The sequence below is a fragment of the Gymnoscopelus microlampas genome (assembly GCF_963454915.1).
Source record: "Gymnoscopelus microlampas genome assembly, chromosome: 17".
Taxonomy (NCBI): Eukaryota; Metazoa; Chordata; class Actinopteri; order Myctophiformes; family Myctophidae; genus Gymnoscopelus; species Gymnoscopelus microlampas.
Window position 1 is genome coordinate 40,008,878 of NC_139954.1, and position 25,585 is coordinate 40,034,462.

The window sequence follows — 25,585 nt, forward strand, 5'->3', positions numbered from 1 at the left end:
GATACATTTATTTGTACAGTACTTTAAAATGTGTTTAAAGTTGTTTCACCAGTACAGACCATAACATCAAACAGAGAATTTATTGGATGGAAAACAGAAAAAGGCATTGGTAATATGTGGTGCAACACTGTGGAAGAAATAAATGGTTAGTCTAAATACATGCCAGTAATGTTAGCACACATACAGTTGGAAAGTTATCTATCTGCTCCAAACAGGATGGATGTGTGAAAGGCTTGTGCTTTACTTGAGCAGTGTGGTTTTAACACCTTGGTGTACTTACAGTAGAAGAAACAAAGCGAAGGGACCCATGTGACTCTATGTACCCTGACATTGTGGTCAGCTTAGTTTCCAGAAACTGTTCACATTACTTAGAAAAGCTGAGAAAAACACCTACACAGTAACCTACTGTTGACCTTTCTTTTATCCTTCTTTCTTGATGACTAATGAATCTATTGTAAACTTAGATGTGAAATAAAAGGCACTTTTCAGGACATTGTAAACAGCTCAAATTGTAGTCCTCAGTAATATTGTGAAGCATGAGCGTAGGCCTACAATACAGTTAATGTGTACCAATCGACATGAAACTTTGCACGCACACTCCAAGTAGGTCAAGGGGAACCTCCAGCCCACATTCTTCAAATCAGCCTCATGGTGGTTCTACAGCATGCCACTTTTGCACACAGATTTTGTGTGCATTGTGTGACTTTATAGAGATCATGAAGCTACAGGAAAACTGTGGTCTGGTCACTTCTAGCATCTGTCTGTCAGTACAGATTGTTCTAGTTTCACGCATGTGAAACTAGAACAATTTCCTCTCCAAATAAAAGGTGTAAAACCACAGAGACTAGCAGAGAAGAGCTGGTGTTGTCAGGGCTGCAGAGACCATTACAGGGGCAGGTGCTCAGGGCACATGCAATATTTTAAAACACCATACACCAACATCATTTACAGCCTAACCTGTTGTTCAATTCCATTTTCAAACAGAAAGTATAACATGGAATCTTAAAGAGACATGTTTCACTTATAATGACATGCTCAAATGTGAAGGTTTCTGCCAACACATTTCAAATCCTACCAACACATTCCAACCTCCAAGCCTTTAGGTTGTGTTCACTGCTGCTATCTGACAGAAAAGCATCATTTTCAGCATACACCTGACGGTCAGACTCTGTGTATTTTTCTGGAGCTTTTTGAACTGTGGAGAGGGGAACTGTCTGGACCATAATGACTGGGGACAGCTGGGAATAGTACTGCTCTAAAAAAAAACACCAAACTGCTGTGAAACACAACCATGCACCTCCTGGAGGTCTTGCAACCACCACCACTGTGGACCCAACAACCTGGAAACCCCCCTCAGCCCCCTGCACGTATACCAATATACGTATTGTTGTAGTAGCATGTGTGTGTGTGTGTGTGTGTGTGTGTGTGTGTGTGTGTGTGTGTGTGTGTGTGTGTGTGTGTGTGTGTGTGTGTCTGTGTGTGCGCGTGCGTGTGCGAGTGAGAGAGAAGTGGTTTGTTTCTATTGGTGCACAGACTGAGCTGTCATAAGTCATATAAATGTGACAGTACTGCCATATGTTTAGGGCAGTGAAGATTATGTCTTAGCCCGTTTAGACCTGTTGTAACCTATACATCTTCATACCGTTCAATCCAGAACAGCATCTGTGTCACATTTTAGATGTTGCTATACATATAGCACCATTTTTATTTTTATGTGAATAAAACATTGTAGGATCATATCAAATACCAGCAATAACAAAACATTGACCTCCTAGATGAAGATGGTATAAACTACGAGGATGAGACCACGACTACAGCAAGAAGAATTCAAGGATAAATGGCTGTCGAAGGGCATTATGACCAGCTTAATCTCCAAAAGATAGATGAAGTAATCTATGAAGATCTTCAGATCAAGACAAAGAAGGAGAAAGATCTAAAGAAGATACTGCAGTCTGGTAGTGCAACCACACACACACACACACACACACACACACACACACACACACACACACACACACACACACACACACACACACACACACACACACACACACACACACACACACACACACACACACACACACACACACACACACACACACACACACGTTTGTAATACTGTAGGTACTGTTGTGAGGTTCACAACCTCCTTGTGTGTGTGTGTGTGTGTGTGTGTGTGTGTCCTCCAGTCAGAAGACGGTACAGGCGGGTTGTAGTCGGTGTTGGATTACTTTGTGGTGTTCTAGCTCTCATCAGCATTGCAGCACCACTCTATCTCTGTAAGTCAACTTTCATAACAATTTTTTGTCTCCGCCAGGCCAAATGCATGGCCGAGACTAAATGTTTTGCACCCTGTCTGTCTGTCCGTCCGTCTGTCCGTCTGTGAACAGCTAAACTCCGGCCTGATCGACATGAAACTGTGCACACACACTCACTGGATGCCAGAGCAGAACCTCTGCCTCACATTTTTCAGATCGGCCTGTTATACTGAGTTGTTATATGCCTCAAATCATGAACGCAGCGTCTGACTGCGAAACTGTACTGCGGTCACGCTGGCCGCTCTTCAGAGAGAGAGTCAGTCGCACTAGCCGTGCTTCAAAAATGATTGCGCAGCTACGTGGCTTTTTACGGTTAGGCGAACTGATGGTGCGTCCAATGAAATCGTAAATCCCAGTTACTTCAATATTAATCTGAGTTCCCAGAAGTTTTCGCCAGCTCTGGCGAGGAACTTCTGGGCCACAGCCCTGGTATTTGTGGGCGGGATGTACGTCACGCTCTGAATCTGAGCGGACACGCCTCTTACCGGTCTGAGAGCTGTGCAACTCGTCTAAAAAGTCCGACGAGAGGCAAACAGCAGTACACAACAATGGCGGCCGAAATTTCTCAAGGGGAAATTGCTTCCCGTCGATCCTATTTAGATGCATCACCCACTGCATGTGGATCCCGCCCCCTTTTCTTCATTGGCTGTTGATTTGAATCACAACGCAGTGGCCGCGCCCCTGCTGTCCAAGCTCCGACGCTAACCCTCCCAGACTACTTCAATATATACATGTAAAAATGTAATAAAACAAACTAAAAATATTGTTTGTGTCTAATGTTCTCGTCTGTGATTATTACCGAAATGTTTTACTGCACAAATTATTAATAATAAAATATTGTAATATTACAGAATCCCATACAGTTTAATGTAATTTTTTGGAAAATCATAAAAAAATCTAAAAACATAGTTATCACCGAACAACTATATATTAATGTGCCCCATGGTCTCTTGTACACCTGTGATGATTACCAATATGTTTTAAAGTAGCAATTGAGACGCTCCGTTCTGAGACGCTCCGCTCTGCTCTGAGACTGCTCCGCTCTGAGACGCTCCGCTCTGCTCTGAGACTGCTCTGCTCTGAGACGCTCTGCTCTGAGACTGCTCTGCTCTGAGTCTAATCCGCTCTGAGACTAATCCGCTCTGAGACGCTCTGCTCTGAGACGCTCCGCTCTGAGACTGCTCCGCTCTGAGACGCTCCGCTCTGCTCTGAGACTGCTCTGCTCTGAGACGCTCTGCTCTGAGACTGCTCCGCTCTGAGACGCTCCGCTCTGCTCTGAGACTGCTCCGCTCTGAGACGCTCCGCTCTGCTCTGAGACTGCTCCGCTCTGAGACGCTCCGCTCTGCTCTGAGACTGCTCTGCTCTGAGACGCTCCGCTCTGAGACTGCTCTGCTCTGAGACGCTCTGCTCTGAGACGCTCCGCTCTGAGACTGCTCCGCTCTGAGACGCTCCGCTCTGCTCTGAGACGCTCCGCTCTGAGACTGCTCTAATCTGAGACGCTCTGCTCTGAGACGCTCTGCTCTGAGACGCTCCGCTCTGAGACTGCTCCGCTCTGAGACGCTCCGCTCTGCTCTGAGACTGCTCCGCTCTGAGACGCTCCGCTCTGCTCTGAGACTGCTCTGCTCTGAGACGCTCTGCTCTGAGACTGCTCCGCTCTGAGACGCTCCGCTCTGAGACGCTCCGCTCTGCTCTGAGACTGCTCCGCTCTGAGACGCTCCGCTCTGAGACGCTCCGCTCTGAGACGCTCCGCTCTGCTCTGAGACTGCTCCGCTCTGAGACGCTCCGCTCTGCTCTGAGACGCTCTGCTCTGAGACGCTCCGCTCTGAGACTGCTCTGCTCTGAGACGCTCTGCTCTGAGACGCTCCGCTCTGAGACTGCTCTGCTCTGAGACGCTCTGCTCTGAGACGCTCCGCTCTGAGACTGCTCCGCTCTGAGACGCTCCGCTCTGCTCTGAGACTGCTCCGCTCTGAGACGCTCCGCTCTGAGACTGCTCTGCTCTGAGACGCTCTGCTCTGAGACGCTCCGCTCTGAGAAGCTCTGCTCTGAGACTGCTCTGCTCTGAGACGCTCTGCTCTGAGACTGCTCCGCTCTGAGACGCTCCGCTCTGAGACTGCTCTGCTCTGAGACGCTCTGCTCTGAGACTGCTCCGCTCTGAGACGCTCCGCTCTGAGACTGCTCTGCTCTGAGACGCTCTGCTCTGAGACGTTCTGCTCTGAGACTGCTCCGCTCTGAGACGCTCCGCTCTGAGACGCTCCGCTCTGAGACGCTCCGCTCTGCTCTGAGACGCTCTGCTCTGAGACTGCTCTGCTCTGAGACTGCCCTGCTCTGAGACGCTCTGCTCTGAGACTGCTCTGCTCTGAGACGCTCCGCTCCGCTCTGAGATGCTCCGCTCTGCTCTGAGACGCTCCGCTCCGCTCTGAGATGCTCCGCTCTGCTCTGAGACGCTCCGCTCTGAGACGCTCTGCTCTGAGACGCTCTGCTCCGCTCCGCTCTGAGACGCTCTGCTCCGCTCCGCTCTGAGATGCTCCGCTCTGCTCTGAGACGCTCTGCTCCGCTCTGAGACGCTCCGCTCTGAGACGCTCTGCTCCGCTCCGCTCTGAGACGCTCCGCTCTGAGACGCTCCGCTCCGCTCTGCTCTGAGACGCTCTGCTCCGCTCCGCTCCGCTCTGAGACGCTCTGCTCCGCTCTGAGACGCTCTGCTCCGCTCTGAGACGCTCTGCTCCGCTCCGCTCTGAGATGCTCCGCTCTGCTCTGAGACGCTCTGCTCCGCTCTGAGATGCTCCGCTCTGCTCCGCTCTGAGACGCTCCGCTCCGCTCCGCTCTGAGATGCTCCGTTCTGCTCTGAGACGCTCTGAGACCCTCCGCTCTGAGACGCTCCGCTCTGAGACGCTCCGCTCCGCTCTGAGATGCTCCGCTCTGAGACGCTCCGCTCTGAGACGCTCTGAGACGCTCTGCTCCGCTCCGCTCTGAGATGCTCCGCTCTGAGACGCTCTGCTCCGCTCCGCTCTGAGACGCTCTGCTCTGAGACGCTCTGCTCCGCTCCGCTCTGAGACGCTCCGCTCTGCTCTGAGACGCTCTGCTCCGCTCCGCTCTGAGACGCTCTGCTCCGCTCCGCTCTGAGATGCTCCGCTCTGCTCTGAGACGCTCTGCTCCGCTACGCTCTGAGATGCTCCGCTCTGCTCCGCTCTGAGATGCTCCGCTCTGCTCTGAGACGCCCTGCTCCGCTCCGCTCTGAGACGCTCTGATCTGAGACGCTCTGAGATGCTCCGCTCTGCTCTGAGACGCTCTGCTCCGCTCCGCTCTGAGACGCTCTGCTCCGCTCCGCTCTGAGACGCTCTGCTCCGCTCCGCTCTGAGATGCTCCGCTCTGCTCTGAGACGCTCTGCTCCGCTACGCTCTGAGATGCTCCGCTCTGCTCCGCTCTGAGACGTTCCGCTCCGCTCTGAGATGCTCCGCTCCGCTCTGAGACGCTCTGCTCTGAGACGCTCTGCTCTGAGACGCTCTGAGATGCTCCGCTCCGCTCTGAGACGCTCTGCTCTGAGACGCTCTGCTCCGCTACGCTCTGAGATGCTCCGCTCTGCTCCGCTCTGAGACGTTCCGCTCCGCTCTGAGATGCTCCGCTCCGCTCTGCTCCGCTCTGCTCCGCTCCGCTCTGAGATGCTCCGCTCTGCTCTGAGACGCTCTGCTCCGCTCCGCTCTGAGACGCTCCGCTCTGAGACGCTCTGCTCCGCTCTGAGACGCTCCGCTCCGCTCTGCTCTGAGACGCTCCGCTCCGCTCCGCTCTGAGATGCTCCGCTCTGCTCCGGTCTGAGACGCTCTGCTCCGCTCCGCTCTGAGATGCTCCGCTCTGAGACGCTCTGCTCCGCTCTGCTCTGAGACGCTCTGCTCTGAGACGCTCTGCTCTGAGACGCTCCGCTCTGAGACGCTCCGCTCTGAGACGCTCTGCTCCGCTCCGCTCTGAGACGCTCTGCTCCGCTCCGCTCTGAGACGCTCCGCTCTGAGACGCTCTGCTCTGAGACGCTCTGCTCCGCTCCGCTCTGAGATGCTCCGCTCTGCTCCGCTCCGCTCTGAGACGCTCCGCTCTGAGACGCTCCGCTCCGCTCTGAGACGCTCCGCTCCGCTCTGAGACGCTCCGCTCCGCTCTGAGACGCTCTGCTCCGCTCTGCTCCGCTCTGCTCCGCTCCGCTCTGCTCCGCTCTGCTCCGCTCCGCTCTGAGACGCTCTGCTCCGCTCCGCTCTGAGACGCTCCGCTCCGCTCCGCTCCGCTCCGCTCCGCTCTGAGATGCTCCGCTCTGCTCTGAGACGCTCTGCTCCGCTCCGCTCTGAGACGCTCCGCTCTGAGACGCTCCGCTCCGCTCTGAGATGCTCCGCTCTGAGACGCTCTGCTCCGCTCCGCTCTGAGACGCTCTGCTCCGCTCCGCTCTGAGACGCTCCGCTCTGAGATGCTCCGCTCTGAGATGCTCCGCTCTGCTCTGAGACGCTCTGCTCCGCTCCGCTCTGAGAAGCTCTGCTCTGAGACGCTCTGCTCCGCTCCGCTCTGAGACGCTCTGCTCCGCTCCGCTCTGCTCCGCTCCGCTCTGAGATGCTCCGCTCTGCTCTGAGACGCTCTGCTCCGCTCCGCTCTGAGACGCTCTGCTCTGCTCCGCTCCGCTCCGAGACGCTCTGCTCCGCTCTGAGACGCTCCGCTCTGAGACGCTCTGCTCTGAGACGCTCTGCTCCGCTCCGCTCTGAGATGCTCCGCTCTGCTCCGTTCCGCTCTGAGACGCTCTGCTCCGCTCCGCTCTGAGATGCTCCGCTCTGAGACGCTCTGCTCCGCTCCGCTCTGAGACGCTCTGCTCTGAGACGCTCCGCTCTGAGACGCTCTGCTCCGCTCCGCTCTGAGATGCTCCGCTCTGCTCTGAGACGCTCTGCTCCGCTCCGCTCTGAGACGCTCTGCTCCGCTCCGCTCTGAGATGCTCCGCTCTGCTCTGAGACGCTCTGCTCCGCTCCGCTCTGAGACGCTCCGCTCTGCTCTGAGACGCTCTGCTCCGCTCCGCTCTGAGATGCTCCGCTCTGCTCTGAGACGCTCTGCTCCGCTCTGAGAAGCTCTGCTCTGAGACGCTCTGCTCCGCTCCGCTCTGAGACGCTCTGCTCCGCTCCGCTCTGAGATGCTCCGCTCTGCTCTGAGACGCTCTGCTCCGCTCCGCTCTGAGACGCTCTGCTCCGCTCTGAGACGCTCCGCTCTGAGACGCTCTGCTCCGCTCCGCTCTGAGACGCTCCGCTCTGAGACGCTCTGCTCTGAGACGCTCTGCTCCGCTCCGCTCTGAGATGCTCCGCTCTGCTCCGCTCCGCTCTGAGACGCTCTGCTCCGCTCCGCTCTGAGATGCTCCGCTCTGAGACGCTCTGCTCCGCTCCGCTCTGAGACGCTCTGCTCTGAGACGCTCCGCTCTGAGACGCTCTGCTCCGCTCCGCTCTGAGATGCTCCGCTCTGCTCTGAGACGCTCTGCTCCGCTCCGCTCTGAGACGCTCCGCTCTGCTCTGAGACGCTCTGCTCCGCTCTGAGATGCTCCGCTCTGCTCTGAGACGCTCTGCTCCGCTCTGCTCTGAGATGCTCCGCTCTGCTCCGCTCTGAGATGCTCCGCTCCGCTCTGAGATGCTCCGCTCTGCTCCGCTCTGAGATGCTCCGCTCCGCTCTGAGACGCTCTGCTCTGAGACGCTCTGCTCCGCTCCGCTCTGAGACGCTCTGCTCCGCTCCGCTCTGAGATGCTCCGCTCTGCTCTGAGACGCTCTGCTCCGCTCCGCTCTGAGACGCTCCGCTCTGCTCTGAGACGCTCTGCTCCGCTCCGCTCTGAGATGCTCCGCTCTGCTCTGAGACGCTCTGCTCCGCTCCGCTCTGAGAAGCTCTGCTCTGAGACGCTCTGCTCCGCTCCGCTCTGAGACGCTCTGCTCCGCTCCGCTCTGAGATGCTCCGCTCTGCTCTGAGACGCTCTGCTCCGCTCCGCTCTGAGACGCTCTGCTCCGCTCTGAGACGCTCCGCTCTGAGACGCTCTGCTCCGCTCCGCTCTGAGACGCTCCGCTCTGAGACGCTCTGCTCTGAGAAGCTCTGCTCTGAGACGCTCTGCTCCGCTCCGCTCTGAGACGCTATGCTCCGCTCCGCTCTGAGATGCTCCGCTCTGCTCTGAGACGCTCTGCTCCGCTCCGCTCTGAGACGCTCTGCTCCGCTCTGAGACGCTCCGCTCTGAGACGCTCTGCTCCGCTCCGCTCTGAGACGCTCCGCTCTGAGACGCTCTGCTCTGAGACGCTCTGCTCCGCTCCGCTCTGAGATGCTCCGCTCTGCTCCGCTCCGCTCTGAGACGCTCTGCTCCGCTCCGCTCTGAGATGCTCCGCTCTGAGACGCTCTGCTCCGCTCCGCTCTGAGACGCTCTGCTCTGAGACGCTCCGCTCTGAGACGCTCTGCTCCGCTCCGCTCTGAGATGCTCCGCTCTGCTCTGAGACGCTCTGCTCCGCTCCGCTCTGAGACGCTCTGCTCTGAGACGCTCCGCTCTGAGACGCTCTGCTCCGCTCCGCTCTGAGATGCTCCGCTCTGCTCTGAGACGCTCTGCTCCGCTCCGCTCTGAGACGCTCCGCTCTGCTCTGAGACGCTCTGCTCCGCTCTGAGATGCTCCGCTCTGCTCTGAGACGCTCTGCTCCGCTCCGCTCTGAGATGCTCCGCTCTGCTCCGCTCTGAGATGCTCCGCTCCGCTCTGAGATGCTCCGCTCTGCTCCGCTCTGAGATGCTCCGCTCCGCTCTGAGACGCTCTGCTCTGAGACGCTCTGCTCCGCTCCGCTCTGAGACGCTCTGCTCCGCTCCGCTCTGAGATGCTCCGCTCTGCTCTGAGACGCTCTGCTCCGCTCCGCTCTGAGACGCTCCGCTCTGCTCTGAGACGCTCTGCTCCGCTCCGCTCTGAGATGCTCCGCTCTGCTCTGAGACGCTCTGCTCCGCTCCGCTCTGAGAAGCTCTGCTCTGAGACGCTCTGCTCCGCTCCGCTCTGAGACGCTCTGCTCCGCTCCGCTCTGAGATGCTCCGCTCTGCTCTGAGACGCTCTGCTCCGCTCCGCTCTGAGACGCTCTGCTCCGCTCTGAGACGCTCCGCTCTGAGACGCTCTGCTCCGCTCCGCTCTGAGACGCTCCGCTCTGAGACGCTCTGCTCTGAGAAGCTCTGCTCTGAGACGCTCTGCTCCGCTCCGCTCTGAGACGCTATGCTCCGCTCCGCTCTGAGATGCTCCGCTCTGCTCTGAGACGCTCTGCTCCGCTCCGCTCTGAGACGCTCTGCTCCGCTCTGAGACGCTCCGCTCTGAGACGCTCTGCTCCGCTCCGCTCTGAGACGCTCCGCTCTGAGACGCTCTGCTCTGAGACGCTCTGCTCCGCTCCGCTCTGAGATGCTCCGCTCTGCTCCGCTCCGCTCTGAGACGCTCTGCTCCGCTCCGCTCTGAGATGCTCCGCTCTGAGACGCTCTGCTCCGCTCCGCTCTGAGACGCTCTGCTCTGAGACGCTCCGCTCTGAGACGCTCTGCTCCGCTCCGCTCTGAGATGCTCCGCTCTGCTCTGAGACGCTCTGCTCCGCTCCGCTCTGAGACGCTCCGCTCTGCTCTGAGACGCTCTGCTCCGCTCTGAGATGCTCCGCTCTGCTCTGAGACGCTCTGCTCCGCTCCGCTCTGAGATGCTCCGCTCTGCTCCGCTCTGCTCCGCTCTGAGATGCTCCGCTCCGCTCTGAGATGCTCCGCTCTGCTCCGCTCTGAGATGCTCCGCTCCGCTCTGAGACGCTCTGCTCCGCTCCGCTCTGAGACGCTCTGCTCCGCTCCGCTCTGAGATGCTCCGCTCTGCTCTGAGACGCTCTGCTCCGCTCCGCTCTGAGACGCTCCGCTCTGCTCTGAGACGCTCTGCTCCGCTCCGCTCTGAGATGCTCCGCTCTGCTCTGAGACGCTCTGCTCCGCTCCGCTCTGAGAAGCTCTGCTCTGAGACGCTCTGCTCCGCTCCGCTCTGAGACGCTCTGCTCCGCTCCGCTCTGAGATGCTCCGCTCTGCTCTGAGACGCTCTGCTCCGCTCCGCTCTGAGACGCTCTGCTCCGCTCTGAGACGCTCCGCTCTGAGACGCTCTGCTCCGCTCCGCTCTGAGACGCTCCGCTCTGAGACGCTCTGCTCTGAGACGCTCTGCTCCGCTCCGCTCTGAGATGCTCCGCTCTGCTCCGCTCCACTCTGAGACGCTCTGCTCCGCTCCGCTCTGAGATGCTCCGCTCTGAGACGCTCTGCTCCGCTCCGCTCCGCTCTGAGATGCTCCGCTCTGCTCTGAGACGCTCTGCTCCGCTCCGCTCTGAGACGCTCCGCTCTGCTCTGAGACGCTCTGCTCCGCTCCGCTCTGAGATGCTCCGCTCTGCTCTGAGACGCTCTGCTCCGCTCCGCTCTGAGATGCTCCGCTCCGCTCTGAGACGCTCCGCTCTGAGACGCTCCGCTCCGCTCTGAGACGCTCTGCTCCGCTCCGCTCTGAGACGCTCTGCTCCGCTCCGCTCTGAGATGCTCCGCTCTGAGACGCTCTGCTCCGCTCTGAGACGCTCCGCTCTGCTCTGAGACGCTCTGCTCCGCTCCGCTCTGAGACGCTCCGCTCTGCTCTGAGACGCTCTGCTCCGCTCCGCTCTGAGATGCTCCGCTCTGCTCTGAGACGCTCTGCTCCGCTCCGCTCTGAGAAGCTCTGCTCTGAGACGCTCTGCTCCGCTCCGCTCTGAGACGCTCTGCTCCGCTCCGCTCTGAGATGCTCCGCTCTGCTCTGAGACGCTCTGCTCCGCTCCGCTCTGAGACGCTCTGCTCCGCTCTGAGACGCTCCGCTCTGAGACGCTCTGCTCCGCTCCGCTCTGAGACGCTCCGCTCTGAGACGCTCTGCTCTGAGACGCTCTGCTCCGCTCCGCTCTGAGAAGCTCTGCTCTGAGACGCTCTGCTCCGCTCCGCTCTGAGACGCTCTGCTCCGCTCCGCTCTGAGATGCTCCGCTCTGCTCTGAGACGCTCTGCTCCGCTCCGCTCTGAGACGCTCTGCTCCGCTCTGAGACGCTCCGCTCTGAGACGCTCTGCTCCGCTCCGCTCTGAGACGCTCCGCTCTGAGACGCTCTGCTCTGAGACGCTCTGCTCCGCTCCGCTCTGAGATGCTCCGCTCTGCTCCGCTCCACTCTGAGACGCTCTGCTCCGCTCCGCTCTGAGATGCTCCGCTCTGAGACGCTCTGCTCCGCTCCGCTCCGCTCTGAGATGCTCCGCTCTGCTCTGAGACGCTCTGCTTCGCTCCGCTCTGAGACGCTCCGCTCTGAGACGCTCCGCTCTGCTCTGAGACGCTCTGCTCCGCTCCGCTCTGAGATGCTCCGCTCTGCTCTGAGACGCTCTGCTCCGCTCCGCTCTGAGATGCTCCGCTCCGCTCTGAGACGCTCCGCTCTGAGACGCTCCGCTCCGCTCTGAGACGCTCTGCTCCGCTCCGCTCTGAGACGCTCTGCTCCGCTCCGCTCTGAGATGCTCCGCTCTGAGACGCTCTGCTCCGCTCTGAGACGCTCCGCTCTGCTCTGAGACGCTCTGCTCCGCTCCGCTCTGAGATGCTCCGCTCTGCTCCGCTCTGAGACGCTCCGCTGCTCTGAGACGCTCTGCTCCGCTCTGAGACGCTCTGCTCTGAGACGCTCTCCTCCGCTCCGCTCTGAGACGCTCTGCTCCGCTCCGCTCTGAGATGCTCCGCTCTGCTCTGAGACGCTCTGCTCCGCTCCGCTCTGAGACGCTCCGCTCTGCTCTGAGACGCTCTGCTCCGCTCCGCTCTGCTCCGCTCCGCTCTGAGACGCTCCGCTCTGAGACGCTCCGCTCCGCTCTGAGACGCTCTAGTCCGCTCCGCTCTGAGACGCTCTGCTCCGCTCCGCTCTGAGATGCTCCGCTCTGCTCTGAGACGCTCTGAGATGCTCCGCTCTGAGACGCTCTGCTCCGCTCCGCTCTGAGACGCTCTGCTCTGAGACGCTCCGCTCTGCTCCGCTCCGCTCTGAGACGCTCCGCTCTGAGACGCTCTGCTCTGAGACGCTCTGCTCTGAGACGCTCCGCTCTGAGACGCTCTGCTCCGCTCCGCTCTGAGACGCTCTGCTCCGCTCCGCTCTGAGATGCTCTGCTTTGCTCTGAGACGCTCTGCTCCGCTCCGCTCTGAGACGCTCCGCTCTGCTCTGAGACGCTCTGCTCCGCTCCGCTCTGCTCCGCTCCGCTCTGAGACGCTCTGCTCCGCTCCGCTCCGCTCCGCTCCGCTCCGCTCCGCTCTGAGACGCTCCGCTCTGAGACGCTCTGCTCTGAGACGCTCTGCTCCGCTCCGCTCTGAGATGCTCCGCTCTGAGACGCTCCGCTCTGAGACGCTCTGCTCCACTCCGCTCTGAGACGCTCTGCTCCGCTCCGCTCTGAGATGCTCCGCTCTGCTCTGAGACGCTCTGCTCCGCTCCGCTCTGAGACGCTCCGCTCTGCTCTGAGACTGCTCCGCTCTGAGACGCTCCGCTCTGCTCTGAGACGCTCTGCTCTGAGACGCTCCGCTCTGAGACTGCTCTGCTCTGAGACGCTCTGCTCTGAGACGCTCCGCTCTGAGACTGCTCTGCTCTGAGACGCTCTGCTCTGAGACGCTCCGCTCTGAGACTGCTCCGCTCTGAGACGCTCCGCTCTGCTCTGAGACTGCTCCGCTCTGAGACGCTCCGCTCTGAGACTGCTCTGCTCTGAGACGCTCTGCTCTGAGACTGCTCCGCTCTGAGACGCTCCGCTCTGAGACTGCTCTGCTCTGAGACGCTCTGCTCTGAGACTGCTCCGCTCTGAGACGCTCCGCTCTGAGACTGCTCTGCTCTGAGACGCTCTGCTCTGAGACGTTCTGCTCTGAGACTGCTCCGCTCTGAGACGCTCCGCTCTGAGACGCTCCGCTCTGCTCTGAGACGCTCTGCTCTGAGACTGCTCTGCTCTGAGACTGCCCTGCTCTGAGACGCTCTGCTCTGAGACTGCTCTGCTCTGAGACGCTCCGCTCCGCTCTGAGATGCTCCGCTCTGCTCTGAGACGCTCCGCTCCGCTCTGAGATGCTCCGCTCTGCTCTGAGACGCTCCGCTCTGAGACGCTCTGCTCTGAGACGCTCTGCTCCGCTCCGCTCTGAGACGCTCTGCTCCGCTCCGCTCTGAGATGCTCCGCTCTGCTCTGAGACGCTCTGCTCCGCTCTGAGACGCTCCGCTCTGAGACGCTCTGCTCCGCTCCGCTCTGAGACGCTCCGCTCTGAGACGCTCCGCTCCGCTCTGCTCTGAGACGCTCTGCTCCGCTCCGCTCCGCTCTGAGACGCTCTGCTCCGCTCTGAGACGCTCTGCTCCGCTCCGCTCTGAGATGCTCCGCTCTGCTCTGAGACGCTCTGCTCCGCTCTGAGATGCTCCGCTCTGAGACGCTCCGCTCCGCTCTGAGACGCTCCGCTCCGCTCTGAGATGCTCCGTTCTGCTCTGAGACGCTCTGAGACGCTCCGCTCTGAGACGCTCCGCTCTGAGACGCTCCGCTCTGAGATGCTCCGCTCTGAGACGCTCCGCTCTGAGACGCTCTGAGACGCTCTGCTCCGCTCCGCTCTGAGATGCTCCGCTCTGAGACGCTCTGCTCCGCTCCGCTCTGAGACGCTCTGCTCTGAGACGCTCTGCTCCGCTCCGCTCTGAGACGCTCTGCTCTGAGACGCTCTGCTCCGCTCCGCTCTGAGACGCTCTGCTCCGCTCCGCTCTGAGAAGCTCCGCTCTGCTCTGAGACGCTCTGCTCCGCTACGCTCTGAGATGCTCCGCTCTGCTCCGCTCTGAGACGTTCCGCTCCGCTCTGAGATGCTCCGCTCTGCTCTGAGACGCTCTGCTCCGCTCCGCTCTGAGACGCTCTGCTCTGAGACGCTCTGCTCTGAGACGCTCTGCTCCGCTCCGCTCTGAGACGCTCTGCTCCGCTCCGCTCTGAGATGCTCCGCTCTGCTCTGAGACGCTCTGCTCCGCTCCGCTCTGAGACGCTCCGCTCTGAGACGCTCTGCTCCGCTCCGCTCTGAGACGCTCTGCTCCGCTCCGCTCTGAGACGCTCCGCTCTGAGACGCTCTGCTCTGAGACGCTCTGCTCCGCTCCGCTCTGAGATGCTCCGCTCTGCTCCGCTCCGCTCTGAGACGCTCTGCTCCGCTCCGCTCTGAGACGCTCTTCTCTGAGACGCTCCGCTCTGAGACGCTCTGCTCCGCTCCGCTCTGAGATGCTCCGCTCTGCTCTGAGACGCTCTGCTCCGCTCCGCTCTGAGACGCTCCGCTCTGAGACGCTCTGCTCCGCTCCGCTCTGAGATGCTCCGCTCTGCTTTGAGACGCTCTGCTCCGCTCCGCTCTGAGACGCTCCTCTCTGCTCTGAGACGCTCTGCTCCGCTCCGCTCTGAGATGCTCCGCTCTGCTCTGAGACGCTCTGCTCGGCTCCGCTCTGAGATGCTCCGCTCTGCTCCGCTCTGAGATGCTCCGCTCCGCTCTGAGATGCTCCGCTCTGCTCTGAGACGCCCTGCTCCGCTCCGCTCTGAGACGCTCAGATCTGAGACGCTCTGAGATGCTCCGCTCTGCTCTGAGACGCTCTGCTCCGCTCCGCTCTGCTCCGCTCCGCTCTGAGACGCTCTGCTCCGCTCCGCTCTGAGACGCTCTGCTCCGCTCCGCTCTGAGATGCTCTGCTCTGCTCTGAGACGCTCTGCTCCGCTACGCTCTGAGATGCTCCGCTCTGCTCCGCTCTGAGACGTTCCGCTCCGCTCTGAGATGCTCCGCTCCGCTCTGAGACGCTCTGCTCTGAGACGCTCTGCTCTGAGACGCTCTGCTCCGCTCCGCTCTGAGACGCTCTGCTCCGCTCCGCTCTGAGATGCTCCGCTCTGCTCTGAGACGCTCTGCTCCGCTCCGCTCTGAGACGCTCCGCTCTGAGACGCTCTGCTCCGCTCTGAGACGCTCCGCTCCGCTCTGCTCTGAGACGCTCCGCTCTGCTCCGTTCTGAGACGCTCTGCTCCGCTCCGCTCTGAGATGCTCCGCTCTGAGACGCTCTGCTCCGCTCTGCTCTGAGACGCTCTGCTCTGGGACGCTCTGCTCTGAGACGCTCCGCTCTGAGACGCTCCGCTCTGAGACGCTCTGCTCTGAGACGCTCTGCTCCGCTCCGCTCTGAGATGCTCCGCTCTGCTCCGCTCCGCTCTGAGACGCTCTGCTCCGCTCCGCTCTGAGACGCTCTTCTCTGAGACGCTCCGCTCTGAGACGCTCTGCTCCGCTCCGCTCTGAGATGCTCCGCTCTGCTCTGAGACGCTCTGCTCCGCTCCGCTCTGAGACGCTCCGCTCTGAGACGCTCCGCTCTGAGACGCTCTGCTCCGCTCCGCTCTGAGATGGTCCGCTCTGCTTTGAGACGCTCTGCTCCGCTCCGCTCTGAGACGCTCCGCTCTGCTCTGAGACGCTCTGCTCCGCTCTGAGATGCTCCGCTCTGCTCTGAGACGCTCTGCTCGGCTCCGCTCTGAGATGCTCCGCTCTGCTCCGCTCTGAGATGCTCCGCTCCGCTCTGAGATGCTCCGCTCTGCTCTGAGACGCCCTGCTCCGCTCCGCTCTGAGACGCTCTGATCTGAGACGCTCTGAGATGCTCCGCTCTGCTCTGAGACGCTCTGCTCCGCTCCGCTCTGAGACGCTCTGCTCCGCTCCGCTCTGAGACGCTCTGCTCCGCTCCGCTCTGAGACGCTCCGCTCTGAGACGCTCCGCTCCGCTCTGAGACGCTCCGCTCCGCTCTGAGACGCTCTGCTCCGCTCCGCTCCGCTCTGAGACGCTCTGCTCCGCTCCGCTCTGAGACGCTCTGCTCCGCTCCGCTCTGAGATGCTCCGCTCTGCTCTGAGACGCTCTGCTCCGCTCCGCTCTGAGACGCTCCGCTCTGCTCTGAGACGCTCTGCTCCGCTCCACTCTGAGATGCTCCGCTCTGCTCTGAGACGCTCTGCTCCGCTCCGCTCTGAGATGCTCCGCTCTGAGATATTCCGCTCCGCTCTGAGATGCTCCGCTCTGCTCTGAGACGCTCTGCTCCGCTCCGCTCCTAGACGCTCTGCTCTGAGACGCTCTGCTCCGCTCCGCTCTGAGACGCTCCGCTCTGAGACGCTCCGCTCCGCTCTGAGATGCTCCGCTCTGAGACGCTCTGCTCCGCTCCGCTCTGAGACGCTCTGCTCCGCTCCGCTCTGAGACGCTCTGCTCCGCTCCGCTCTGAGACGCTCCGCTCTGAGATGCTCCGCTCTGCTCTGAGACGCTCTGCTCCGCTCCGCTCTGAGAAGCTCTGCTCTGAGACGCTCTGCTCCGCTCCGCTCTGAGACGCTCTGCTCCGCTCCGCTCTGCTCCGCTCCGCTCTGAGATGCTCCGCTCTGCTCTGAGACGCTCTGCTCCGCTCCGCTCTGAGACGCTCTGCTCCGCTCCGCTCTGAGACGCTCCGCTCTGAGACGCTCTGCACTGAGACGCTCCGCTCTGAGACGCTCTGCTCCGCTCCGCTCTGAGATGCTCCGCTCTGCTCTGAGACGCTCTGCTCCGCTCCTTTCTGAGACGCTCTGCTCCGCTCCGCTCTGAGATGCTCCGCTCTGCTCTGAGACGCTCTGCTCCGCTCCGCTCTGAGACGCTCCGCTCTGCTCTGAGACGCTCTGCTCCGCTCCGCTCTGAGATGCTCCGCTCTGCTCTGAGACGCTCTGCTCCACTCTGAGAAGCTCTGCTCTGAGACGCTCTGCTCCGCTCCGCTCTGAGACGCTCTGCTCCGCTCCGCTCTGAGATGCTCCGCTCTGCTCTGAGACGCTCTGCTCCGCTCCGCTCTGAGACGCTCTGCTCCGCTCTGAGACGCTCCGCTCTGAGACGCTCTGCTCCGCTCCGCTCTGAGACGCTCCGCTCTGAGACGCTCTGCTCTGAGACGCTCTGCTCCGCTCCGCTCTGAGATGCTCCGCTCTGCTCCGCTCCGCTCTGAGACGCTCTGCTCCGCTCCGCTCTGAGATGCTCCGCTCTGAGACGCTCTGCTCCGCTCCGCTCTGAGACGCTCTGCTCTGAGACGCTCCGCTCTGAGACGCTCTGCTCCGCTCCGCTCTGAGATGCTCCGCTCTGCTCTGAGACGCTCTGCTCCGCTCCGCTCTGAGACGCTCCGCTCTGCTCTGAGACGCTCTGCTCCGCTCCGCTCTGAGATGCTCCGCTCTGCTCTGAGACGCTCTGCTCCGCTCCGCTCTGAGATGCTCCGCTCTGCTCCGCTCTGAGATGCTCCGCTCCGCTCTGAGATGCTCCGCTCTGCTCTGAGACGCTCTGCTCTGCTCCGCTCTGAGATGCTCCGCTCTGCTCCGCTCTGAGATGCTCCGCTCCGCTCTGAGACGCTCTGCTCTGAGACGCTCTGCTCCGCTCCGCTCTGAGACGCTCTGCTCCGCTCCGCTCTGAGATGCTCCGCTCTGCTCTGAGACGCTCTGCTCCGCTCCGCTCTGAGACGCTCCGCTCTGCTCCACTCTGAGAAGCTCTGCTCTGAGACGCTCTGCTCCGCTCCGCTCTGAGACGCTCTGCTCCGCTCCGCTCTGAGATGCTCCGCTCTGCTCTGAGACGCTCTGCTCCGCTCCGCTCTGAGACGCTCTGCTCCGCTCTGAGACGCTCCGCTCTGAGACGCTCTGCTCCGCTCCGCTCTGAGACGCTCCGCTCTGAGACGCTCTGCTCTGAGACGCTCTGCTCCGCTCCGCTCTGAGATGCTCCGCTCTGCTCCGCTCCGCTCTGAGACGCTCTGCTCCGCTCCGCTCTGAGATGCTCCGCTCTGAGACGCTCTGCTCCGCTCCGCTCTGAGACGCTCTGCTCTGAGACGCTCCGCTCTGAGACGCTCTGCTCCGCTCCGCTCTGAGATGCTCCGCTCTGCTCTGAGACGCTCTGCTCCGCTCCGCTCTGAGACGCTCCGCTCTGCTCTGAGACGCTCTGCTCCGCTCCGCTCTGAGATGCTCCGCTCTGCTCTGAGACGCTCTGCTCCGCTCCGCTCTGAGATGCTCCGCTCTGCTCCGCTCTGAGATGCTCCGCTCCGCTCTGAGATGCTCCGCTCTGCTCTGAGACGCTCTGCTCTGCTCCGCTCTGAGATGCTCCGCTCTGCTCCGCTCTGAGATGCTCCGCTCCGCTCTGAGACGCTCTGCTCTGAGACGCTCTGCTCCGCTCCGCTCTGAGACGCTCTGCTCCGCTCCGCTCTGAGATGCTCCGCTCTGCTCTGAGACGCTCTGCTCCGCTCCGCTCTGAGACGCTCCGCTCTGCTCTGAGACGCTCTGCTCCGCTCCGCTCTGAGATGCTCCGCTCTGCTCTGAGACGCTCTGCTCCGCTCCGCTCTGAGAAGCTCTGCTCTGAGACGCTCTGCTCCGCTCCGCTCTGCTCCGCTCCGCTTTGAGATGCTCCGCTCTGCTCTGAGACGCTCTGCTCCGCTCCGCTCTGAGACGCTCTGCTCCGCTCTGAGACGCTCCGCTCTGAGACGCTCCGCTCTGAGACGCTCTGCTCTGAGACGCTCTGCTCCGCTCCGCTCTGAGATGCTCTGCTCCGCTCCGCTCTGAGATGCTCCGCTCTGAGACGCTCCGCTCTGCTCCGCTCCACTCTGAGACGCTCTAGTCCGCTCCGCTCTGAGATGCTCCGCTCTGAGACGCTCTGCTCCGCTCCGCTCCGCTCCGCTCTGAGATGCTCTGCTCCGCTCCGCTCTGAGATGCTCCGCTCTGCTCTGAGACGCTCTGCTCCGCTCCGCTCTGAGACGCTCCGCTCTGCTCTGAGACGCTCTGCTCCGCTCCGCTCTGAGATGCTCCGCTCTGCTCTGAGACGCTCTGCTCCGCTCCGCTCTGAGATGCTCCGCTCCGCTCTGAGACGCTCCGCTCTGAGACGCTCCGCTCCGCTCTGAGACGCTCTGCTCCGCTCCGCTCTGAGACGCTCTGCTCCGCTCCGCTCTGAGATGCTCCGCTCTGAGACGCTCTGCTCCGCTCTGAGACGCTCCGCTCTGCTCTGAGACGCTCTGCTCCGCTCCGCTCTGAGATGCTCCGCTCTGCTCCGCTCTGAGACGCTCCGCTGCTCTGAGACGCTCTGCTCCGCTCTGAGACGCTCTGCTCTGAGACGCTCTCCTCCGCTCCGCTCTGAGACGCTCTGCTCCGCTCCGCTCTGAGATGCTCCGCTCTGCTCTGAGACGCTCTGCTCCGCTCTGAGACGCTCCGCTCTGCTCTGAGACTGCTCCGCTCTGAGACGCTCTGCTCTGAGACTGCTCCGCTCTGAGACGCTCCGCTCTGCTCTGAGACTGCTCCGCTCTGAGACGCTCCGCTCTGCTCTGAGACTGCTCCGCTCTGAGACGCTCCGCTCTGCTCTGAGACTGCTCTGCTCTGAGACGCTCCGCTCTGAGACTGCTCTGCTCTGAGACGCTCTGCTCTGAGACGCTCCGCTCTGAGACTGCTCCGCTCTGAGACGCTCCGCTCTGCTCTGAGACGCTCCGCTCTGAGACTGCTCTAATCTGAGACGCTCTGCTCTGAGACGCTCTGCTCTGAGACGCTCCGCTCTGAGACTGCTCCGCTCTGAGACGCTCCGCTCTGCTCTGAGACTGCTCCGCTCTGAGACGCTCCGCTCTGCTCTGAGACTGCTCTGCTCTGAGACGCTCTGCTCTGAGACTGCTCCGCTCTGAGACGCTCCGCTCTGAGACGCTCCGCTCTGCTCTGAGACTGCTCCGCTCTGAGACGCTCCGCTCTGAGACGCTCCGCTCTGAGACGCTCCGCTCTGCTCTGAGACTGCTCCGCTCTGAGACGCTCCGCTCTGCTCTGAGACGCTCTGCTCTGAGACGCTCCGCTCTGAGACTGCTCTGCTCTGAGACGCTCTGCTCTGAGACGCTCCGCTCTGAGACTGCTCTGCTCTGAGACGCTCTGCTCTGAGACGCTCCGCTCTGAGACTGCTCCGCTCTGAGACGCTCCGCTCTGCTCTGAGACTGCTCCGCTCTGAGACGCTCCGCTCTGAGACTGCTCTGCTCTGAGACGCTCTGCTCTGAGACGCTCCGCTCTGAGACGCTCTGCTCTGAGACTGCTCTGCTCTGAGACGCTCTGCTCTGAGACTGCTCCGCTCTGAGACGCTCCGCTCTGAGACTGCTCTGCTCTGAGACGCTCTGCTCTGAGACTGCTCCGCTCTGAGACGCTCCGCTCTGAGACTGCTCTGCTCTGAGACGCTCTGCTCTGAGACGTTCTGCTCTGAGACTGCTCCGCTCTGAGACGCTCCGCTCTGAGACGCTCCGCTCTGAGACGCTCCGCTCTGCTCTGAGACGCTCTGCTCTGAGACTGCTCTGCTCTGAGACTGCCCTGCTCTGAGACGCTCTGCTCTGAGACTGCTCTGCTCTGAGACGCTCCGCTCCGCTCTGAGATGCTCCGCTCTGCTCTGAGACGCTCCGCTCCGCTCTGAGATGCTCCGCTCTGCTCTGAGACGCTCCGCTCTGAGACGCTCTGCTCTGAGACGCTCTGCTCCGCTCCGCTCTGAGACGCTCTGCTCCGCTCCGCTCTGAGATGCTCCGCTCTGCTCTGAGACGCTCTGCTCCGCTCTGAGACGCTCCGCTCTGAGACGCTCTGCTCCGCTCCGCTCTGAGACGCTCCGCTCTGAGACGCTCCGCTCCGCTCTGCTCTGAGACGCTCTGCTCCGCTCCGCTCCGCTCTGAGACGCTCTGCTCCGCTCTGAGACGCTCTGCTCCGCTCTGAGACGCTCTGCTCCGCTCCGCTCTGAGATGCTCCGCTCTGCTCTGAGACGCTCTGCTCCGCTCTGAGATGCTCCGCTCTGAGACGCTCCGCTCCGCTCCGCTCCGCTCCGCTCCGCTCTGAGATGCTCCGTTCTGCTCTGAGACGCTCTGAGACCCTCCGCTCTGAGACGCTCCGCTCTGAGACGCTCCGCTCCGCTCTGAGATGCTCCGCTCTGAGACGCTCCGCTCTGAGACGCTCTGAGACGCTCTGCTCCGCTCCGCTCTGAGATGCTCCGCTCTGAGACGCTCTGCTCCGCTCCGCTCTGAGACGCTCTGCTCTGAGACGCTCTGCTCCGCTCCGCTCTGAGACGCTCCGCTCTGCTCTGAGACGCTCTGCTCCGCTCCGCTCTGAGACGCTCTGCTCCGCTCCGCTCTGAGATGCTCCGCTCTGCTCTGAGACGCTCTGCTCCGCTACGCTCTGAGATGCTCCGCTCTGCTCCGCTCTGAGATGCTCCGCTCTGCTCTGAGACGCCCTGCTCCGCTCCGCTCTGAGACGCTCTGATCTGAGACGCTCTGAGATGCTCCGCTCTGCTCTGAGACGCTCTGCTCCGCTCCGCTCTGAGACGCTCTGCTCCGCTCCGCTCTGAGACGCTCTGCTCCGCTCCGCTCTGAGATGCTCCGCTCTGCTCTGAGACGCTCTGCTCCGCTACGCTCTGAGATGCTCCGCTCTGCTCCGCTCTGAGACGTTCCGCTCCGCTCTGAGATGCTCCGCTCCGCTCTGAGACGCTCTGCTCTGAGACGCTCTGCTCTGAGACGCTCTGAGATGCTCCGCTCCGCTCTGAGACGCTCTGCTCTGAGACGCTCTGCTCCGCTACGCTCTGAGATGCTCCGCTCTGCTCCGCTCTGAGACGTTCCGCTCCGCTCTGAGATGCTCCGCTCCGCTCTGCTCCGCTCTGCTCCGCTCCGCTCTGAGATGCTCCGCTCTGCTCTGAGACGCTCTGCTCCGCTCCGCTCTGAGACGCTCCGCTCTGAGACGCTCTGCTCCGCTCTGAGACGCTCCGCTCCGCTCTGCTCTGAGACGCTCCGCTCCGCTCCGCTCTGAGATGCTCCGCTCTGCTCCGGTCTGAGACGCTCTGCTCCGCTCCGCTCTGAGATGCTCCGCTCTGAGACGCTCTGCTCCGCTCTGCTCTGAGACGCTCTGCTCTGAGACGCTCTGCTCTGAGACGCTCCGCTCTGAGACGCTCCGCTCTGAGACGCTCTGCTCCGCTCCGCTCTGAGACGCTCTGCTCCGCTCCGCTCTGAGACGCTCCGCTCTGAGACGCTCTGCTCTGAGACGCTCTGCTCCGCTCCGCTCTGAGATGCTCCGCTCTGCTCCGCTCCGCTCTGAGACGCTCCGCTCTGAGACGCTCCGCTCCGCTCTGAGACGCTCCGCTCCGCTCTGAGACGCTCCGCTCCGCTCTGAGACGCTCTGCTCCGCTCTGCTCCGCTCTGCTCCGCTCCGCTCTGCTCCGCTCTGCTCCGCTCCGCTCTGAGACGCTCTGCTCCGCTCCGCTCTGAGACGCTCCGCTCCGCTCCGCTCCGCTCTGAGATGCTCCGCTCTGCTCTGAGACGCTCTGCTCCGCTCCGCTCTGAGACGCTCCGCTCTGAGACGCTCCGCTCCGCTCTGAGATGCTCCGCTCTGAGACGCTCTGCTCCGCTCCGCTCTGAGACGCTCTGCTCCGCTCCGCTCTGAGACGCTCCGCTCTGAGATGCTCCGCTCTGAGATGCTCCGCTCTGCTCTGAGACGCTCTGCTCCGCTCCGCTCTGAGAAGCTCTGCTCTGAGACGCTCTGCTCCGCTCCGCTCTGAGACGCTCTGCTCCGCTCCGCTCTGCTCCGCTCCGCTCTGAGATGCTCCGCTCTGCTCTGAGACGCTCTGCTCCGCTCCGCTCTGAGACGCTCTGCTCTGCTCCGCTCCGCTCCGAGACGCTCTGCTCCGCTCTGAGACGCTCCGCTCTGAGACGCTCTGCTCTGAGACGCTCTGCTCCGCTCCGCTCTGAGATGCTCCGCTCTGCTCCGTTCCGCTCTGAGACGCTCTGCTCCGCTCCGCTCTGAGATGCTCCGCTCTGAGACGCTCTGCTCCGCTCCGCTCTGAGACGCTCTGCTCTGAGACGCTCCGCTCTGAGACGCTCTGCTCCGCTCCGCTCTGAGATGCTCCGCTCTGCTCTGAGACGCTCTGCTCCGCTCCGCTCTGAGACGCTCTGCTCCGCTCCGCTCTGAGATGCTCCGCTCTGCTCTGAGACGCTCTGCTCCGCTCCGCTCTGAGACGCTCCGCTCTGCTCTGAGACGCTCTGCTCCGCTCCGCTCTGAGATGCTCCGCTCTGCTCTGAGACGCTCTGCTCCGCTCTGAGAAGCTCTGCTCTGAGACGCTCTGCTCCGCTCCGCTCTGAGACGCTCTGCTCCGCTCCGCTCTGAGATGCTCCGCTCTGCTCTGAGACGCTCTGCTCCGCTCCGCTCTGAGACGCTCTGCTCCGCTCTGAGACGCTCCGCTCTGAGACGCTCTGCTCCGCTCCGCTCTGAGACGCTCCGCTCTGAGACGCTCTGCTCTGAGACGCTCTGCTCCGCTCCGCTCTGAGATGCTCCGCTCTGCTCCGCTCCGCTCTGAGACGCTCTGCTCCGCTCCGCTCTGAGATGCTCCGCTCTGAGACGCTCTGCTCCGCTCCGCTCTGAGACGCTCTGCTCTGAGACGCTCCGCTCTGAGACGCTCTGCTCCGCTCCGCTCTGAGATGCTCCGCTCTGCTCTGAGACGCTCTGCTCCGCTCCGCTCTGAGACGCTCCGCTCTGCTCTGAGACGCTCTGCTCCGCTCTGAGATGCTCCGCTCTGCTCTGAGACGCTCTGCTCCGCTCTGCTCTGAGATGCTCCGCTCTGCTCCGCTCTGAGATGCTCCGCTCCGCTCTGAGATGCTCCGCTCTGCTCCGCTCTGAGATGCTCCGCTCCGCTCTGAGACGCTCTGCTCTGAGACGCTCTGCTCCGCTCCGCTCTGAGACGCTCTGCTCCGCTCCGCTCTGAGATGCTCCGCTCTGCTCTGAGACGCTCTGCTCCGCTCCGCTCTGAGACGCTCCGCTCTGCTCTGAGACGCTCTGCTCCGCTCCGCTCTGAGATGCTCCGCTCTGCTCTGAGACGCTCCGCTCTGAGAAGCTCTGCTCTGAGACGCTCTGCTCCGCTCCGCTCTGAGACGCTCTGCTCCGCTCCGCTCTGAGATGCTCCGCTCTGCTCTGAGACGCTCTGCTCCGCTCCGCTCTGAGACGCTCTGCTCCGCTCTGAGACGCTCCGCTCTGAGACGCTCTGCTCCGCTCCGCTCTGAGACGTTCCGCTCTGAGACGCTCTGCTCTGAGAAGCTCTGCTCTGAGACGCTCTGCTCCGCTCCGCTCTGAGACGCTATGCTCCGCTCCGCTCTGAGATGCTCCGCTCTGCTCTGAGACGCTCTGCTCCGCTCCGCTCTGAGACGCTCTGCTCCGCTCTGAGACGCTCCGCTCTGAGACGCTCTGCTCCGCTCCGCTCTGAGACGCTCCGCTCTGAGACGCTCTGCTCTGAGACGCTCTGCTCCGCTCCGCTCTGAGATGCTCCGCTCTGCTCCGCTCCGCTCTGAGACGCTCTGCTCCGCTCCGCTCTGAGATGCTCCGCTCTGAGACGCTCTGCTCCGCTCCGCTCTGAGACGCTCTGCTCTGAGACGCTCCGCTCTGAGACGCTCTGCTCCGCTCCGCTCTGAGATGCTCCGCTCTGCTCTGAGACGCTCTGCTCCGCTCCGCTCTGAGACGCTCTGCTCTGAGACGCTCCGCTCTGAGACGCTCTGCTCCGCTCCGCTCTGAGATGCTCCGCTCTGCTCTGAGACGCTCTGCTCCGCTCCGCTCTGAGACGCTCCGCTCTGCTCTGAGACGCTCTGCTCCGCTCTGAGATGCTCCGCTCTGCTCTGAGACGCTCTGCTCCGCTCCGCTCTGAGATGCTCCGCTCTGCTCCGCTCTGAGATGCTCCGCTCCGCTCTGAGATGCTCCGCTCTGCTCCGCTCTGAGATGCTCCGCTCCGCTCTGAGACGCTCTGCTCTGAGACGCTCTGCTCCGCTCCGCTCTGAGACGCTCTGCTCCGCTCCGCTCTGAGATGCTCCGCTCTGCTCTGAGACGCTCTGCTCCGCTCCGCTCTGAGACGCTCCGCTCTGCTCTGAGACGCTCTGCTCCGCTCCGCTCTGAGATGCTCCGCTCTGCTCTGAGACGCTCTGCTCCGCTCCGCTCTGAGAAGCTCTGCTCTGAGACGCTCTGCTCCGCTCCGCTCTGAGACGCTCTGCTCCGCTCCGCTCTGAGATGCTCCGCTCTGCTCTGAGACGCTCTGCTCCGCTCCGCTCTGAGACGCTCTGCTCCGCTCTGAGACGCTCCGCTCTGAGACGCTCTGCTCCGCTCCGCTCTGAGACGCTCCGCTCTGAGACGCTCTGCTCTGAGAAGCTCTGCTCTGAGACGCTCTGCTCCGCTCCGCTCTGAGACGCTATGCTCCGCTCCGCTCTGAGATGCTCCGCTCTGCTCTGAGACGCTCTGCTCCGCTCCGCTCTGAGACGCTCTGCTCCGCTCTG

The 25,585-nt window shown here is 62.0% G+C and overlaps 1 protein-coding gene across 1 annotated transcript in view; it reads left to right on the forward strand.

Moving 5' to 3' along the window:
* The first annotated feature begins 1,622 nt into the window (after positions 1-1,622).
* LOC311065281 (uncharacterized protein) overlaps positions 1,623-25,585 on the forward strand; it is a 136,540-nt gene continuing 112,577 nt past the window's right edge. Inside the window, exons 1-2 of the mRNA XM_084085536.1 lie at positions 1,623-1,955; positions 2,190-2,279. Coding sequence (XP_083941662.1) covers positions 1,838-1,955; positions 2,190-2,279 — 208 coding nt within the window. The 5' untranslated portion in view covers positions 1,623-1,837. The remainder of the gene's footprint in view (positions 1,956-2,189; positions 2,280-25,585) is intronic.